Genomic DNA, 19,229 nt, shown 5'->3' with positions numbered 1-19,229 from the left:
AATATGGCAATAACTTAATATCACTGTCAAAATCAAGTTGTAAACCTTTAATAGGATAGGGAACATTGTTCACACTTAATGATATATAATTAAGATTGTAATGGGGAATACATAAGGATTAACGTCATAGTCCCCAACAAAACCCTTACTCGGAATTAGACAGATGACAATTCTAGTTGGGATTGTACCAAGGAAAACGTTTTCTTCGATAAAGGATTGTGACGATTTTGGAATTGAAAAAAATTTTACTTCTGATTTTTTGAAGGGGTATCGAGCACTATGCCCTCCTTCAAGTAGCTTTTGGTGAGACAAGACAATACTAGGATATAAAACATGTTTTCTAATAAATAGACTCGCATCAAGGAATTTTACTTTGGGATTAATCGCGGGACTACCTGAAGCAAGTGCCCCGCACAAAAGGGAAAACGTTTCAACAGCTAGTGGTAACTGTTGTGTCATTCAAAATATATCGATGTTGATAAGCAAGGTCAAATTTTAATTTATCAATTAATTCCACCGGTTTCGAGGCTTGAATCCATTGCTTTCTTTTTTTGTAGCCTGTGTTAGTATCTTTCAGCGATCCATTATCAGTGTCTTTGTAGAATAGTGGACAAGTCGCTTGGGAATTTATGTAATCAGTTCCGTATGTCAAAACTGTTTCTAAATAAGCTTTGTACATGTAACAGGTATTGCTGGTTTAAACAAGTTGATTATTTATACTAACATCACATTGCGAAAACAGGGAATGCATAAATAAGTTAGAAGTACTAACCTCTGCTGCTGCTGGTAAATCTTTTCCATCCGATGCAACAACTTTTACTCTAAGATAACAGAAATGGTCAAACAAGTCAAGATATTGCGATGCATTTCCAGTAATTCGGAAATCAATTTTTGCATCGTTATCTTGTATATTTACAACAGGTTTATATTCTGCGTAGAAACTGGATTCAACCGTTGTGTCTGTAGGTGGAAGACCAAATAACTCTACTTGTCCCCTAATAGACGGTTGAGAGAATTCGTTAATTAATGCCATTATCCAAATATATCCCGTTTACTAAAAATTGATCTTCTTTTCTTAGGTGCAGTTGGTGTTTTTCTCTTGTTGCCCGATTTTACGGATGAAGCTTTAGATTTCTTTGGGTTGGACGAGTGATGTGATTCGTGCAACACCTTACACTCTTCTGACGTTGCACCTAGTAAAGCTTTTCGTTTTCTAGAACCTAATCCAGCTCCTGCTTGGGGTTTAAGAATAGATTTTCCAACCTTTTTAGCCATTTTAATAGCATTGGATTTTAGGGCTGTTTTAATTGATTGACCATTTGTAATATCAGATACTGTACTCATAATTGCAGGCGCTGCATGAGGTAGAATATATTTGGTAATGAGCGGTAATCCATATCGACCGATAAATCCCAGAATACTTCCTAGACCACCTCCTTTCTGTCTATAACCTCTAAACACGGGTATGCCTTTACCAATTTGATTCTCTAACACACGGTGATAGTGTTCGTGGTGAAATACATGAACATGCTTCATTTTTTAGACTATTAGTAGTGCCCTGGAAAAAGGATAAAAACTGTATGAAGCTTCGTACGCTAAGCAGTTGAATAATGGAAGTTATCAAGAAAAGTCTTTACTTATAAACGAAAAATCATGTCATTTTACCTACACCTACTCCTAGGTCCGCTCTCATTCCATATTGACAACGCGCAATGCTCACATGCTAAAGCATTAAAAATTCTCAACGATTTATCAAGCAAGATCATTCAGGAAGCATCCCCGGACGAGATACGAGCACTAAGTGAAATTGCTGTAAATATATTAAAAGGTCGTTTTCAAGTAGACGAGGAAACAAGAAAGAAATTACACAAACACAAAGATCAAATCAGGGAATTATCAAAAAAGTCAAAATCACATAAAAGCAAGAAGGAACATTTAGTACAGAAAGGAGGTTTTCTTCCATTCTTAATGACACCCGTGCTTTCAGCTCTTGGTGCAATAGCAGGACGAGCGATTAGTTCACACTTAGGGTTTTAAAAACTAAATATTAAAATGTCGCAAAAAATGAGAGTTGTTAGTGAAGACGAGTATTCCCAGCTTCTAAAAAAGACCAACACAATGGAGCATGCTAAAACTCACTTTTTTACGGACAAGGATCAGGAAGCTACATCAGTTTTTGGATCCTTAATTTCGGAGGATATTAAAGTCCAATTGTACAGTAGTTTAATGAAACGTGTAAATAATCAGTTGAAAGACATTTTAGATAAACTTATTTCCGTTAGAATGGTTTCTGGTGAAGATAAATCATCCATAGGAAAAAGTAATACTATCTCCACTAATGAAACTCCTCCACCTGTAACTCCTTCTAGCACAGAGTCTACTCCAGTTGGTTCCCCTGAAAAATTCACGTTATCTGAATCAGATATAAAAATGCTGAAAGAATTTCCTACCACTCAAATGAATAAAGCTCACAATTTGCTCGGGTTTTTAAAGTGTCATCCTGAAATGATAAAATGGGATAAATCAGGACGAGTAACTTTCTGGGGAAGTGAGTTTGAACCTGACTCTAACATTTCGGATTTAATGAGTTACTCCATTAGAGATTTGAAATGGACCACATCCCCAAACGGAATCAACAGATTCCTGAGAGTGTGTAAAATGTTAAATGTCCCTGCCGCTCTATTTTCAACTGTAGTGAGAAATGATCTTATGGGTACCTTAGATTCTATTCCTCTAAAACAAACAGCTACGCTCAGTGCTCATAAGCTGTCGAGCTTCAGTGCATGGGAACTGTTAAACCAAAATGATGCTCTGAATAAAACCTTTGACCCATATCGTACTCCAACGGGAATTCCCCAAAGACCTCGCAACACTAAGGACGTTACATCAAGACAGAAGACTTCATATGGTTTCCCACATGATAGAATGGCTTTTGACTGAGGTATTCGTTTTTGAACAACAACAACAACAAAAAATTCCTTCTTAACTTTGAGGTCTGGTTTGTGTAAAAAAATTGTTTTAATAATTTAATAAACTATGCTAAAGTAGTACGACATATTAGTGATATGTTCATTGTAGTGTCAGAGCTCATGCGATTCAGTTCTAATCAGATAAGGTTTTCCGTATTTATTTTAAATACTAAACATGGTTCTCCAAGATGAAACTTTTCCAACTCTGGTCTATAAACCATACGATATTGATAACAAAGATATGTGTCTAAATAGTGATCGTTTAGCAACATTCAAAAACTGGACCGGAAAATGTAAGCAAAATCCCAAAAATTTTAGTGAAGCAGGATTTTACTCTACTGGATATGGAGATCAGCTTTCTTGTTATTATTGTGGAATAATAATCCATAATTGGCTGCCAAGTGATGATCCCTGGATTGAACACTCTATTCATTCAAGTGACTGTCCATTCCTCTCTTTGCACAAACCTAAATTGCAGACTATTTTATCGAAGGATTTAGACCAAAGTTATACTTACCAAAAATATAATGTAATTTTGTAATGCTTTTATATATTTTCAGTTTTATCAAAATAATTATTTTATTGTTTTATTATTTTTTTATTACAGAGTCTATGCAAACAAATAAATTCGTCAAAGGATGAGAATGGTGAAAATCAAGAAAATGCTACTCTTACACTCCTTCATAGCCTGATGGAAACATTTCTGTGTTCGGTGTGTAAACTCGAAGAAGCTAATTACATGTTCACTCCATGTTGTCACATTTGCTCCTGCTTTCCATGCTCTACTACCCAAGACCTATGTCCTATTTGTAGATGCCAAATTAAGGGAATAACAAAAGTTTTCAAACCTTAAACTGTACATGTTTTATTTATTATTTATATATTTGTAATTGTAATCATTTTATTGTTATGTTTAAACTGTACAATAATTCACTAAATAAATAATTGGTACTTGTTAATTTTAAATATTTTACTTGTTGTACGTAGGAATCAAAAAATGATTGTGAGCAAGTGTACTAATTCCATCGGGTAAAATAAAACGTTTCGAATCAAAACTATGCAAAGCTACTTTTGTATAATTTGCAGTTGTTAGTTTATGATTCTTTGAACGAATCAAATTCATTCTGCACATATATTTTGTTTGCTCAAACAAAGTCTCCATAAAAGCTTTATGAGTTACATGTTTTCGTACTAAAGATTGTTTGACTCCTTTCATAGCAATCTTATGGATATTCTTACCTGCAAAGGAATACATTTTTGGAGAAACACCCACAAAACTATACATGATTTTTCCGTTACTCTCGTCCTTCATTTTACCAATCACTTTTTTATTTTCTGTAGAATAAAGTGGATGAGTGTGGTCAAAATCACTAAAGTCAAAATCATTTTTCACCAGTCTTAAATCAGCATAAAGATCAGCGGGTTTAATTTGATAGGCTAAGCTGTCCGTATCTGTAAAAAGGAACCTGGCTTTAATTCCATACCATTTTTTGATCTTGTCATAATGCCAAACCTGCATAAACAACTTGCTGAGATCTAAAACCGAAAACGCTGTATATATTGGCTTATCCAATACAATACTAGGTTTACTCATGAAAACAAGTACCAAGTTTGGAGAAAGAATCTCAAATTTTCTGAAGTTCGAAAGCCTGGAATAGTATTTTGCTGTTTCAATACTATTAACTATATATACATTTTGCTGATTCCTAACATTCATCATGCTACGTCCAAAAATTGCGTTAACTATTAGCTTGAAAAAGTCTTGCTCAGATTTGTTTGTAGCTTTTCGTCGTAAATCACAACAAAGGTTTACAAAATCTTTAAGCCAGGGCCTTTGAACAAATTTAATTATCTTATGAATCTTTGTTAATACCATTCCCTTCTCCAAATAATATTTGAGATTTCTATAATGCACTGGATACATTTTTCTAGATCCTAAATGAGGAACTAATTTTTTCTGCTTTTCTGAATATTTAATGTTATAGGAAGTTAAAAGCTCCCGCTGATGCTTCGAGAGTTGATTCATGGAAATTGTAATTTTCTCCGGAGCTAGTGAATATTCGTTGTGCTCGCTCAACAGGTGGAGCTCACAGGGATATTCTAAATTGACAACCAAAATTCTACCGATTTCATCCTCATCACCCCATGCCAAAATATCATCTATACTTAAATTATCAATGAACTCTTGACTTTCCCATTGAAAATCAGAAACAGGCAAAGGCTGCTGAAGCGCCTCACCGTACAAGTTGTTTTTATCAATATAAAGAAGAAAAGAGTCTTCCTTGACTCCTTCTTCATAATCTTCCATATACTTGTTGTAAGCTTCAGAATATCTATGAGATATCATAGATACTCCTCCTCTAATGCCAGACTCTATAGTATTGTACATGTCTTGATCAGTAACAAGTTCTAGCTTAACTTTTGTACTCAGAAGAGCAGCATCCCAGCTGAAGCCTGGGAGACTAAAATAGTGACAAGGGTCAAGCTTAAAGTTAGAAATTGCCATATCCCTGTAGCTTTCAAAAACGCATGCCAACAGAAGTACATCTGTTGTTAAATATATGTCGTGGTACGAACCCAGGTCAGTGCATTCGGATTCAAACACTGACTTACCAAAATCATAATCCTCTTGTGAAATCCCTTCACAAGTGAGGGTGTTATAAAACTCAAAATATGGATAGACACCTTTCCTTGAGAGTTTTACAGCCCGTTCTTTTGAAAAATGTTGTATCATTATACCAAACTTGTCATCAAAGCCTTCGGGTTTTGCATGAAGGTTTGTTACAAGAGTATCTAAAGATTTGGGAAGATGCATGAAAGAATCTATGAACATGAACTTATCACAAATAATGCCTATAAATTTTTCAGAGTTTTGAGGGATAACGAACGTATTCCCAGAACCAAATTTCGTTGCTGAACTTAACAGCAGGTGAGAGTCATAATTTCTAAAATTATGCATAAGTACAGGGATTTTGACTTTTTGAATATACGAAGCATTACATTCTCTATGAGCAGCTCCTCTAAATAATCCAGTATTGTGATCATGATCTCGAACTTTTATAGATTGGTGATCAAAATCATGCTCACAAATGTGGCAGGAATCTGCCATAGAAAAATCATATTCTTCCTCTAGAGAAAGTTGTTTCATAGCGATATGGATTTTGTTCCTTTGTATGCAAAAGCTAGCTTGTAGATTCACTTCATCTATAAATTTGTCAATGCTATTTGGACCACGATATTTCGATATATGAACCAGTTTCTTATTTGGGCCAATTACTGCAAGATTATATCCTGAAATTTTGTGTTTATCTATTGAGGTCGTACTGGTATTATCGTCTGTGAGCATTGCTTCAAAATCTCCATACATCACAAAGTTACACTTTAGTTTATTACTAAGTTTTTTACTCTCAAAAGAGCAGAATGGAATTTTTCCATCAACGACTGAAGGAACAGAAACCTTTTGAGTTTTAAACTCAAAACACAACTGCTGATGTGAATCAAGACGCTTTTCATCTCCGAAAGTATTCAAACAATTGTAGCAAACAAATTTTCGATGATGTCCCTGTCTGTTGATTAGGCGAGAAAAATTCAGGATAGACATGTAATGCCCATGTTGCTTAAAAGCATCCTGAATGTATAGAATGTTTACGATTTTATGCGTTCTGCTATTTGCATAAGGTGTTAGGCGTAAAACGTTAAGCTGCTCTTCTTGATCAATACCAAACACATTAATACCAATTTTAATATGTTTGTGCCGCTTTTCGAATGCTATGATATCTTTCAACGATGTTGGAAACTTTAAATCGGAGAGAAATCGTAGTGAGTTTTAAATTTTTCATATTGAGATATTCTTCCACGATGCCTGTTATCTACTGAATCTCCGTGCATGCAGATCAGAAAAGCTGAAACAAAGCAATCATTTTCCTTATTATCGGGATTCACAATGGCATTCTTATTTTTCAGATGGCTGGGAATGATGCACGAACATCCACCCTTTAATATTTCAAACTGAGCTGTTTGTATATCACAGCCTTTCACTTCATCTAATATCCAACCACTGCCATTTCGTTCGAAGATTTCCACATTATTATCGATTTCATTAACCATGTCACAAAAGATTCTATTAATGTAGAGGGGACTGAGGATAATTTTAAGAGAAGAATTAAAATATTGTTCTGTTGTTTCCATGAATTCTACCTCTTCTTCATCCACGCTTGGATGAATACGTTTAAATTTACACAAAAGCGTTATTTGAAACTTAATGCTATTATAAATTGAAACATTGTGAAATAGAATCTGATTAATTTTAAACTTAAATCTATTAAAAAAATCTCTAACAGAAATAATATTATTATCCTCATGTGTATTTCTAAATCTGTAAGTTTTCATAAAGCCTTGAAAGGCTTCAATTTCAGAGAAAGGGAAAGCATTCAGTCGTAGCCCTCTTCCTCTTTGATCAAATTTCATGGATTTTATAACTCCTCTTTTATGAGCTTCATTGTGCTCTAGATCAAAAATGTTGGCTGAGAAGTCACAATATTCACATCTATGATAAGTATTCATATGTACTTCTAACAATTTAGACGACCTGAATGACATGGTACAATATTGACACAATTTTCTCTTGTTTTCATCTCGGTGCCTTAGTAAATGTGACGCAAAATGCTGACGATTTAAGAATCTCCTAAAACATTTCAAGCATTGGAATGTTGTCGTCTTAATACGAGGAGCCTGCCAAAATAAAACAACAATCTCAGTAACTATCAACAGTTTATACACATTCTTGTCTAAGTGATCTCACCATTTTCTTTGTGATGTAAATCTCTCAACTATTATTAGGTTGCTCCGAATGAAGTACTCATACACTAAGCACGGAGAAAAAAAAACAAATTTTGAGAATTAATTGTATAAATTTAAACTTGGAAATTTAAAAATAATAAATAAATAAAAAATAACTTACCAAAATTTCCAAAATCAAAGTCAAGAAGTGTGTATTCTAAAAAATGCTTGTGAGAAAATATGTATAACAACATCTTTTTTTATATCTCGGCGTGACGTCAATATCTTAATACCAGGAATGTGTTTACATATAATAAAACATACCATCACTTCAACTCCAATACTGTAAAAAATATTAATTACCACTTACCACTATTAACCGTATTTTGTAAATAATTGAATTAGTAACCCCTAGGGAGTTATTACATTTTTACGGTATGTACTTATTTTGGAATTTTTTTTTTGTAAATTACTAAGACTATAAAAACAATTGGCAAAATAATGAGCAAGTTAGTCAATGTTTCAACATTACGTGCAAAGGATTTCCAAAGAAGAAATAAAAACTTTAAAAACTCCAAAATGTCTCGGTAAGTTTTCCTAAAACACAAATAAAATAATTTTAAGAAACTAAACAAGCTTTAGGAAAATTTTCAAATGTTGATAAAATATAAACTTGAAATCTTAAATAAATTCCAATATTTACGTAAATTTTAGCAGGGATAAACGCAGTGGCAAGATCACGGAAAATCTTAGAGGAGGCTAAGCCAGGAAGTCGAGAGTCTGAGGACGCACGAGCTTTTCTTCTTTCTCACCGTCGACAACCTGAAGTCTTTGACGCTGGATTCGTCGTAGACGATGATGAGGAGGAACCAAGCGGACCTTTCACTGATGAGGAGGAGGATGAAGACGAAGAGGACGAGGATTCTCCGTCTGAGCCAGAGGAGGATCCTGATTTTGTTCCTGCAAATGAACATTCGCAAAAACGTAAGATATTTTATTTGATTTATTAGGTCATATACTTATTGTTCATTTTTAATTTAATTGTAAATTGTTTCTACTATCAGGGCTGAACCTCGTGGATGATTTGCATGCAGTGCCTAAGTCAAAGCGCAAAGAACCTGCAACCAAATCAAAGAAACTGGAGCCAGTTGTTAAACTGAAAAAGGTTGATTTATGTACGGAGCAGAAACGACGACGGGAAGCAAGGGAGAATGCAGCTGATGCGAAGAAGGTTGACGCTGCTTCCAAGAAGGAGCTAGATGCCGCTCGTCGAAACCCGTTAAGCTTGTTCTACACTGGTCCTGAAGAGAAGACAGTCAAGGCTGCTGCCGCCGCTAACAAGAGGAAGATGGCTGAAAAGGGTAAGATGTCAATAATTATTTTAAAATGTTAATAGGGAAATTTGTTGTAATCATAAGCTTTAAATTTTTATTTCTATTAATTGCAGAAAAGTCCCCAGCGGAGAAGAGAGGTCGAGTCAAGAGTGTTCCGCCTTCTGCTGTTCCTGTTCCTTCAACGGCGCTTGTTCCTGTTGCTCGTACTACGATTCCTCCTGCAAGCTCATCATCATCAGCTCCAGAGCTGATGATGATGCACATATGAAGCATATGTGCCTTCATCATCTTACAAAGGTCCTATTTCGCTTAATTTTGCTCCCGAAGGGGAAAGGAGTGACGATCCTAGTGGACAAAATATTGTCCATTGGGAGGGCCAGCTAGGTCAGGGGTTTTGGCTAAAACTCCAAACTTGGAGAAAAAATGGGCAGGCTTATGTCTGCATCAGAAAGAATCAAACCACAGGGACAAACCTGTCGTTTAAATATTTTCAATCGTTGGTTGCAGCTTGCAATACCCTGCAAACAAAGATTGACACAGACCCTGATTATACTACCTGGATCCCATAAATCCTTTCAAAATTAAACTGAAATCTATTTTTTCTTTACCTCTCTTAAGCTGAACAAGTTGGTTGGTCAGAGGAAGTAGATTCTAATCAGGGCGTCTATAAAAATTCGGAAGATCTTATAATTATTTCAAATAACGATTATATAATGGGACATACACAGTTTTTTCACTTCTTGCCTATAACACTCCAAAGAAAATTAAAATTTGTTAAATCATGTAACGTAGCTATGACTTCGATTTTCCAAGCCAAAGAAAGCTTTCTTTTACCTGACAATTTTTGGTATCCCGTTTTGATGGTATCTCCTCATTATATGGATTGAATGTAGTAGTTGATTTCCTACATATTTCAAATATATAAAAATAAGTCGATAATTATAATAGTTTGACTAACAATTGAAGTTTAAATAAAAAATGTATAAATATTAACCTTCTAGATGACTATAGAACGGTCCACTTTATTAGGAAGACCTTTGAAAGTAAATTTCCAACAAAGTTGCACCCTCAATCTGCTGGTTATGATTTGTACTGTCAATCCGGAGCGTTACTTAAAGCAGGGGAAATGATATTGATGGATATTGGGATTCAAGTTAAATTACCGTTGGGCCATGTTGGTTTGATTAAACCAAGGTCTGGGTTAGCGTTCCGGCATAAAATTGACGTCATGGGGGGCGTGGTCGATGAAGATTTTGAAGGAACTTTGGGGGTTATGCTAATCAACCATGGGAAACTTCCATATCAAGTTGAACTTGGGGATCGCGTTGCTCAGTTCTTGATTATAAAACTCCATAATGGACCGTTGAAGAAGTCTACGTTTGATGAAATTATTACCACCACAGCACCTGTAGCTTCTCGGCGTGGAGCCAAAGGATATGGCTCCTCTGGAAAATAAAAACGAGCAATTTTTACTATATTCAATATAAACTAAGTAAAATTTACTTAAACTTAAATATCTTCGCAGCTAATGTTAAAATTTCACCATCCTTCCTGCACGACCCTTGATTCAATAAATAAAACACACGCACAAACTTAATCCAAATATTTAATCTAATAACTGAAATAAATGTAATCAAAAATGTTAATATTTGTTACATAAAATGTCTCCTATATTGAACTGTACCTGAAGAACATGCTTGCATTAGTTGGTGGGCGAGCTCCTTGTTGGAGCTACTAGTGGAAGAAACTTTTCTCTCTTGGTCGAGTTACTGTCACTTTCCGCTGTAAGACACAATGTTGCAGTAAGACGGAATATGTAACTTGAAAAGAAAGAAAAAATAATAATGAAAATCATAACTAAAATCTAAAATAATTAATGAACTAAGCATACCAAGCTTAATTTTGCAAATATTTTGCAATGAAACATGCGTATTTTCATATGTACATATATTTCATGTAACCTACACACTTACCAGAAAATAAAACCTTCATTTATCATCCTATCTTTGGTGCTGTTGTTACAATTTATTGATATCAATCTCCATCCTGTATGACCCTTCATCACACAAACACACACACACACACACACTTTTGCAAGTATTTATTTTTAAAATAATCTCCTCTCAAATGTGAATATTTTCTTTGCAAATTGCACGTTGCATTTAAGTTGATATTAGTAGTAGTGAATAACGTGCATGGCTTACATTAGTTAATGAGCAAGCTCCTTGTAGCAGCAGCTGCTCGGAGAGAAAACTTTTTCTCCTGGTGGAGCTTTTATTTCACTGGTCTCCCATCCGCACGCTAGGGTGCGGAAGCACCTCGCTAGTAGAAGAAACTGCTAGTAGAAGAAACTTTTTTTCATTTTAATATTTTGTAAACTTTCTCTCTTTCACTGGTCGCACTTCCGCTGGAGCGGAAGTGCGACCATAAGATCATCATATGTACATAAAAAGCATTGGGTTCGAAAATAGTAGAAAATTTTATCCTCTTTCACATTTCCACACAAAATCACTCCTTTTCACTTTCACTACTTGAACGAGATTAATAAATGTGAAGTGAAAGTAGGATTACTTTGCAGTACGCAGTATTGAAGTCATGCTACTTAAGCCGCACGCGTGCGGCTTTGGTAAACTTTCCACGTGTCATGATTTCGTCCAGAAAATAATTTGCATTTATTATTTTCACAATATTAAAGCAGTAGTTTCTACCGACTTATTTTTTTGGCATTGCTGTATGCGCACGAGTACCTAAAACTGAAAAAAATCTAAATAAATCTGTTCCCGATAAATATTTTCATCCATTTATTTCATCGTCGTAACAGTTTCACATTTTTCAAATTTGGTTTAAAATACTTATGACCATTACATAAATAAACAATGCCATTGAAAGTTAGATATTTGCAAATACTTTAATGTAATTAATTTATTGTCCACATAAAACTTTAGGACCCTTAACATATCTACATATCCATTTATTTATTTATAAATTACCTAATCAGTAACTAATTAAATATATTTCAAGCAATTAAAATGTGGCGTTTTCCTTACGCATATAATTTACTTTTTCTCGTATACAAATTCACCACACCACACGAAATTATCTATATTAGATTTTATTTCAGGATGGCATTGACAAGGTTGGATATATATCTTTAGACAATTAATATTATATATACATGTTTTTTATAAGTTGCTAAAAAGAGACATGTACAAATATTGTGTGCGCATTAAAAAAATCAAAAATCTCAAAAAATAAAGTAACTTCGTACGTACAGAACTTTATGAGAAATACAAAAATTAATAACTTAAGTACATTTGATAAATTAAATTAATTACTTAATTAATCCTTCGTGAAAATGGGACCCAATAATAAATGAAACTACATACAAACATACACTTTACTACAGTGTTTTATTACGAAATAGTGCAAATTACGTATTTAGGTAGGCTACCGTATTGTGAATAATTTCTAAAATATTAGTGATATCACGTATCAGACTGACATTTATTTACTTTGGGTGATGATCGTATACTGGGAAATATCACTAAAATTAATTGTTTCTCTTGATATTTGACACTGTACAGTTTTTATCACGAATAATATAATCTCCCTCGAAGAATATTCACACGCAATTTGACTAATTAGTGACAAAACTTAACGATTTTAGCACCTTTTCGGTGCTACGAGATCAACCGGTCAGACACATTAATTAAAGAAATGCCTTCCAATTGTTATTTTTAACATTGAAGCAATTCACGCGGATATTTGTAACCCAATAAATTGTGTAAAATGAGTTTGCAAATTGTAACAAGGTGAAAAGACGTCCTTGATCTGGGTAACTTTACAATACTGATTTTCCTTGGGTATCTTAATTTAAAAATTTACACGTTTCGATTACCAGTGGCCGCGGAAGCCATCTGGGGACATTAGTAAATTAGCATTGTAGAATAGGGAATGGAGGGGTTTATATAACATGGGCAGATGATGGGGACATCGAATAACCATTGCCCCTCTGTCTACACCCTTCCGCGGTCACTGTCGGTTACAAGTATCCAACAGAATTACAAATAATTTTGTAATAATTTAATATCAGAAACTGTTAAAAAGTGGGAACACAGTTTGCAATTAACTGGCAATTCAATTTTTTGTCCCTATGTGAATCCACTCCTCCCTCACCTTAGACGCGGACGGGGTCATGAATCTGGTCAGAGTCGTCGAGCGCGGAGGCATTGGCGATGGCGACATGGGCGCGGCTCAACTTCCTGGCCACGTTTTCCTTATCATCGCCGTACTGCTGGTGGTAGAACTCGCGTCGCATGAGGGAGTCCAGCGTGGCGCAACGGAAGCACAGAATTTCTTTGAAGGGGCGCCGGAAGTCGCGGTTCAGGGTGGCGTAAATTAACGGATTGAGGGCCGAGTTGCTGTACCCGAGCCAGTTGAAGACTGACCAGACCCAAACGGGAGCGTCGGTATCTGGGAAGAAATTAGAGAAATTAGAGAAAGGGAAAGTTAAGAAATGTTTTAATTTCGGAAATTAAATTTTATAAGTAGATTTAAAGATAAATTTGAATATTTTGATATGCAGAAGTTCAGAATATGTATGCAGCTAAAGTTTGTTGTATTTTAAACTCAATTTTTATGTTGATGGTGTTAAAAAATATGAAATAAAATTGATGGGGTTAAAATATACAAATATATAAATTAATGCCGCAGTAATTTAGAAATATATACGTATGAAACTGCCAACAAGTAGATAGCACGTTTTTGCAGGTAGGCCATCGGTGTGACATTTATTCATATGACCTGCACTTTCAATGACAATTTTAAATTCAGACTTTTCTTATTAACCAATCAACCTCTTTTTTAACCTAGTAATATTTATCATCCCACATCTACAATTCCGTCGTTAATATATTGTAAAAACGCGTCAAGTTTGCAGCTCTGACGTCACTGTGCTCCTATCCTACGGTGTTGGCTCACATGGTAAGGATACGAGCACAGTGACGTCAGAGCTGCAAACTTGACGCGTTTTTACAATACCTAAATAATTATACAATTTACACATTTTGCACTTTTCGTAAATCTCCTAACGGCGCATAATCCACTCAACTTCCATCCAAGTTTGCCACTGTCAAATAAACTAAATGGCTGGCCACCCTCTACTCTTCTTCCATAGTAATCTTTGTAGAGTCAATCAACTAATTTGTGCAATGTTGACTTTGACTATGAATACTTCCTTCAATATCAATAAGATTGCTCTCAATTACTGCACGCGCTGTCAATTTTCTGACTAGTCTCCCAGTCTGAGTTGATTCTTCGTAGTAAATGGCAACCTAAACCGTGTTGACATTCTCGGAAGATTTAATTAACTGATTGAATTTGTGAAGTCAATCTGTATAGGTGATTCCCTCACTTCCGGGAACTTTCACAATTATCTTTACTACGTTGATATTCGACCCCAAGTTTGTAACTGGACGTTGTAAATCTATTTGTGCACTTGATACTTTGATTGAACCTTCCTGACATTGCAACTTTCACGTCATACGACGCTTACACTTCCTTGCAAGATTAGGGGTCAAGGTTCCTAAAGCTTTACGAAAATCTGTTGTGGCGTGGCATTCTCGGATATTTGGAAACTGTGTAAATTTTATAAATTTACAGTGCAAACTTTTACACAATAGAAACATGCCTGTAGATACCCAATAGATACATATCTGTGTAAATTTGCAATATTGTCTATTATTATTCTGAAATCATCATTTTATGTCATAATTTTTGCAAACTGGTCTTAAATAGGAATCTGGTACATATGACTCTACCAACATGGTAATAACAAGTGTTATCGGTAACGAAAAATTTACCACTCAGAACAAGCTACTACCAAGCAAATTCTTACCATATCAATGCCAGTAGAAAGTACCAATATATATGTGATTCTACCGGATTTTTTTTAGTGTGCAGGTTTCACCAAGTTTATTACGCCTAACGTTTTTAGATTCCTCCTCCACTGCTTAGTAATTGCACCTAATGCTATAATTTTAAATATGTCATAAAAAATCATATATATCATATGCATTAAATACCCGTGATGACTTTGACTCATCCCTTTTACTACGTCATTAATCCGTCTGTCTCATTTTGTGAATGTAACAAAATACAGTCTAAATAATCCACCCCCCCACCCACGCTGATGCAAATCGATTGTTTACTTTGTAAAATATCTACCCACGCTTTTGCGCAAACTAACTATTTTCATATAAGTCTTAATGATGGCGTTAACAGATAACTTTACCCTTCCAGGTCAAACAGGATTTCACCTCTACTGTAAATATTTACACGACGAGTCATTATTCTCTTCTTGGAGAAGATAACGATTCTATGTACAAAAGCAAAACAGATAAATTATTGTAAATCAAGATTTTAGGGAGATTTCGATGCCTGAATTTTTTTTCGAAAATTCGGGCCAATTTAACAGTTAGCAATTTTGACGTTCTGCTTTCACCTCTTGGTTACATGTGTTGTAAAGGTAGTATTTTTATAACTTTATTGAATATTTTGGGAAAAAATGTTCACAACTTACCGTTAAGTGCCAAGAAGGGACGCATAATTGCAAGGATAAAGAAAGGCTGAAAATAATAATTAAAATTCAATTTAATCAGTTTAATTAATTTAATTCGATTCAACTTTAATTAGTTAATTTAAATTAATATGACTCACCAGCCAGCAAACTATAAATGCGGTCATAATAATTCCCAGTACTGTTGATGCCTTGTGCTCTTTCAAGCCCCCAAATAATTTCTCTGTAAAGTTAGAAAAGACACAAGATATTAGTTGTTTATACATTATTAGTTGTTTATACATAAATATAATTGCAATAATATATGACCGATTCAATTCCACACAAATTTCACGAAATTACTCGAAATTATCATAGCACGGGCATTAACAATCAGTTCAGAAATTGGGAAATTTCACAAAATCAGACCAAAAATGCTTGACATCGCATTTTTATGCAAATTTTTATGCATTTTTATGCATTTTATTTATATTATTTTTATGTATTTTATTTATTTTATTTTTATATGCATTATTTTTATGCATTTTTATATACTACATTTCTATGCAAATATTTTAAGAGATTTCGTAATCTGATATGAAGGATACGTGATTACCACATTTTACATAACTAATTTTTGTTCTTTTGTTCCATTCTTTTGTTTAAAACCCACCACGCCCTCTGAAGTTTATCTGAAGTCCATCGATCTAACTAAACTTAAAATTATTTGGTAATCGTTAAGATTTGCATACATAATTAACTTTCACTCCATTGTTGTAATATCTCGGGTGATATTTACTCCTAGCTAATTACGACTTTCTACTAGCCCATTTAACACACAGAAAGTGAGGGCAAAGTTGAAATACGTAGTGGGAAAGTAAAGGAAGTAATCATCCTCGCGACGCTAAAGTTCTTTCATTAGAGAAAATTCTATGAAAACTAAGTGACAAAACTATTTCGTAAAGTTAAAAGTTTGCTGAGAAACGGAGGGAGGAATTTTGGACTCTTTTAACAACTTTTGACATTTTGAGCTTTCTTAGTTGGCGGCGGGATTGATGAAGCGTTTTTAATCCGGAGTTAATTAAGTGTCCAGGTCGAAAAGTGTATGGATGGAGTGACTCTAATTTTAATGGGACGTTGATGATGATAAGGTGAAAGAAGAGGGGAAGATAAGTAAGCATGTTTTTGTCCCTGAGTGAAAGAAAAGCTATTCATTCATTTGGTGAAATGAGGATTAATTCATTCGTGAACTGAAGAGTTCTTTCATTTTTAAGCTGAGAGATCAATCTGGCTAAAATAGTGAGAAAGAAGTCGAAATGATCATAGGGCAGATTTCAGATGTCAGAACGTTCTTAATGTGAAATTTGTGAATATGTTCATTTTAGGTCCCAATTTCTGATATTGAGGTAATTCACGCAGTCCTTTTGGTAGCATTGCAAAATCCGTAAATTCTGTAAACTTGTAAACGTGTACAAAATTTTTAAAAAAATTCTAAGGAAAATAAGCTTACAATTTTTGCAACCTTGCTCAGATCAAGGGCGTCATTTTATTTTAAGTTTGTAAAACTATTTTACAAATTTACGGATTTTAAAAGTTACAAAGACTGCGTGAATCGTCTCATAATTTTGAATTTCTTAAACATATTTCCTTAATTTTTTCGCTTACTCCTCCTTTGTCAAATTAATTAATAACTTTATTCAGCCCATTTTCATATTAATCTATGATTAATTACTCGTTTACAATTACGCCAGCTTTTACACACAATTAGTAACATTTGCCAAAATATGCACAAATTTGCAAAAAAATCCACTAACCTTTCTTCAACCTATGTAGCGTCGTTGTCGGGAAGAAATAGACTCCATTGGTCCCCTGCTGCTTGTTATTGTTGACATTGTTGTTCCCCGCACCTCCTCCGTGCGCAGTCCCGTTGCTCATGGCAACCACCATGGCGGCAGTGTTGCCTCGGACGGAGTGACCGTTGCGAGTCGGTGTGGCCGCGGTGGTCGTAACCGTGATGAGTGGAGAGCCCGAACTGCGACCATAATGTGAGTGCGCCGAGGCGACCGAGTCCTTCTTGTCGACGGCGACGAGGGAGGAAGACGCCGCCGAGGGGCGCTTGATCGTCGTCGTGGTCGTCGCCTTCCACGACATTTGCTTCTTCTTATCCGCCACGACCCGTAAGATCTTAAAGTACACGACCAGCATGACGAGAAGAGGGGCGTAGAAGGAGGCGATCGTAGCGTAAATTTGGTACCTGGAAGGAAAATAGGGCATATAAAATATCGGCATTTTGTTGAGATAAGAAAAATATGAAAAAAATGTATAAATTGGGGAGTGAAAGTTTGGAATTTTTGAGGGAGCAAACCCATGCAATTTTGTACTTGGTAAATTTTTCTGACAGGTTAACGAGGGCAAGTAAAATTAAAAAAGTAAAATTAAAATTAAATTAAAGTGTTCTATACATATTTTTGAAATTTTATCATACTATTAATTCATTGCAGAATCGTAACGTCACTATGAGAATTTATAATTAAGAGGTAAATCGTCTTTGAACAGGTGTATTATGATTTTCTTGAAAATATAGGGCTTTAATGGAATTAATATCACGGAAAATTTACCCTTATCATTAATTTCGGTTGCTACATATATATATTCATTCATATTATATCTTTCTTCACATGCTTATCTTTCCAGGAAGATATCCCACCTTTTGGCTGTTTCATCCCTCCTCTCATTATAAATACAATCCATTTGAAAACATATTTAGAAACCACAACGCCCCACAAATGAGATGCCACATATACCAAAATGAATCTAAATAAGTACGAGTGAACCTTGGATTTCAGTTTCAATTTCGTCATATTGGATTCTGTAGTGCCACATAATAAGTCAATATAAAGGTATAAATACAAGAACATGGTGAAAGTGTGGCTGGCACAGAGCCAGATTGGTTCATCAGTTATTGTCTCCAGTTTACAAATCGGTTTGAGGATTTGCTCATTCGACTTCGTAATGCACCTGTTTCTTCTCCTCCACTCCCTCCACGAGAGGAAATTTGGTTACAAATTGGATTCGATAAAGAAAAATGGATATGACACGCTCGACTGGATCAGAGGAGAAAACGGAACGAAGGACAGTTTCACTTTCACTTTGGAAGTATTGAGGAAAGTGAAAGTGAAACCTGTTATCTGTTTTTTCCAAAAAGGAGTGAACTTGCATATCGCAAAATTTAGAGACAAGAATAAGTCGTAATAAAATACAAAATTTTAAAATTTGCACAATATTAGTTTTTCTGTTAGTAAAACACTATCTAAAAATAAAAATTATTGTAAAATTTAACGTAAATTTTGATTTCATACATACGACATAGGTAACACCGAAGCCTTGACAAATTAGGTACACTTTAAACAAGAGTAAGTCGTATGTAATGCAATATAAAACTTGAAAATTTGCGCTACACTAGTTTTTCTGTGAGTCAAACACTTTCCAAAAAGAAACATTTGATTGAAATTTTGAAAATAAATTTTGATTTTATAAGAAAATAAGTCCGACACCGGAGACGACAACCTTGACAAGCTTCCTACCTACGAC

The 19,229-nt window shown here is 34.8% G+C and overlaps 4 protein-coding genes across 23 annotated transcripts in view; 2 read left to right on the top strand and 2 right to left on the bottom strand.

The window, feature by feature from the left end:
* Positions 1-2,359: 2,359 nt before the first annotated feature.
* On the bottom strand, positions 2,360-11,467 carry LOC110853315. Of its 20 annotated transcripts, none has more exons than XM_035854221.1 (14): positions 10,767-11,467; positions 10,586-10,643; positions 10,246-10,527; positions 10,077-10,174; positions 9,917-9,986; positions 9,807-9,826; positions 9,691-9,746; positions 9,556-9,600; positions 8,928-9,300; positions 8,821-8,866; positions 8,452-8,708; positions 7,930-8,345; positions 7,771-7,834; positions 2,360-7,700 (listed from the first exon to the last, which is right to left on the bottom strand). In XM_035854221.1, exon 14 carries the CDS (start codon positions 6,568-6,570, stop codon positions 3,940-3,942), a length of 2,631 nt encoding a protein of 876 aa, XP_035710114.1. In that variant the 5' UTR covers positions 6,571-7,700; positions 7,771-7,834; positions 7,930-8,345; positions 8,452-8,708; positions 8,821-8,866; positions 8,928-9,300; positions 9,556-9,600; positions 9,691-9,746; positions 9,807-9,826; positions 9,917-9,986; positions 10,077-10,174; positions 10,246-10,527; positions 10,586-10,643; positions 10,767-11,467; the 3' UTR covers positions 2,360-3,939. The 20 variants fall into 20 exon arrangements, with proteins under 20 accessions (XP_035710114.1, XP_035710116.1, XP_035710112.1 ...); XM_035854223.1 differs by having other exon boundaries at positions 8,928-9,100; XM_035854219.1 differs by having other exon boundaries at positions 8,928-9,600; positions 9,807-9,834.
* Positions 3,131-3,822, top strand: LOC118436386 (baculoviral IAP repeat-containing protein 3-like). The gene is made up of 2 exons (XM_035854384.1): positions 3,131-3,498; positions 3,577-3,822. The coding sequence occupies exons 1-2, from the start codon at positions 3,145-3,147 to the stop codon at positions 3,820-3,822; spliced, it is 600 nt and encodes a 199-aa protein (XP_035710277.1). The 5' UTR covers positions 3,131-3,144.
* On the top strand, positions 9,097-10,538 carry LOC110853235 (probable deoxyuridine 5'-triphosphate nucleotidohydrolase). The gene is made up of 3 exons (XM_022101488.2): positions 9,097-9,109; positions 9,196-9,285; positions 10,084-10,538. Exons 1-3 carry the CDS (start codon positions 9,097-9,099, stop codon positions 10,536-10,538), a joined length of 558 nt encoding a protein of 185 aa, XP_021957180.2.
* Positions 11,468-11,868: 401 nt separating the features above from the next.
* Positions 11,869-19,229, bottom strand: part of LOC110853234 (5-hydroxytryptamine receptor 1) — a 44,057-nt gene continuing 36,696 nt past the window's right edge. Inside the window, exons 3-6 of the mRNA XM_022101487.2 lie at positions 17,453-17,892; positions 15,800-15,882; positions 15,663-15,708; positions 11,869-13,555 (exon numbers count right to left, since the gene is read on the bottom strand). Of these exons, the coding sequence (XP_021957179.1) occupies positions 13,260-13,555; positions 15,663-15,708; positions 15,800-15,882; positions 17,453-17,892 (865 nt within the window). The 3' untranslated portion in view covers positions 11,869-13,259. The remainder of the gene's footprint in view (positions 13,556-15,662; positions 15,709-15,799; positions 15,883-17,452; positions 17,893-19,229) is intronic.

This window comes from Folsomia candida, unplaced genomic scaffold, assembly GCF_002217175.1.
Source record: "Folsomia candida strain VU population unplaced genomic scaffold, ASM221717v1 Fcan01_Sc008, whole genome shotgun sequence".
Classification (NCBI taxonomy): Eukaryota; Metazoa; Arthropoda; class Collembola; order Entomobryomorpha; family Isotomidae; genus Folsomia; species Folsomia candida.
Note: the sequence above shows the minus strand (reverse complement) of the source record. Positions and strands in the feature narration are given on the sequence as shown.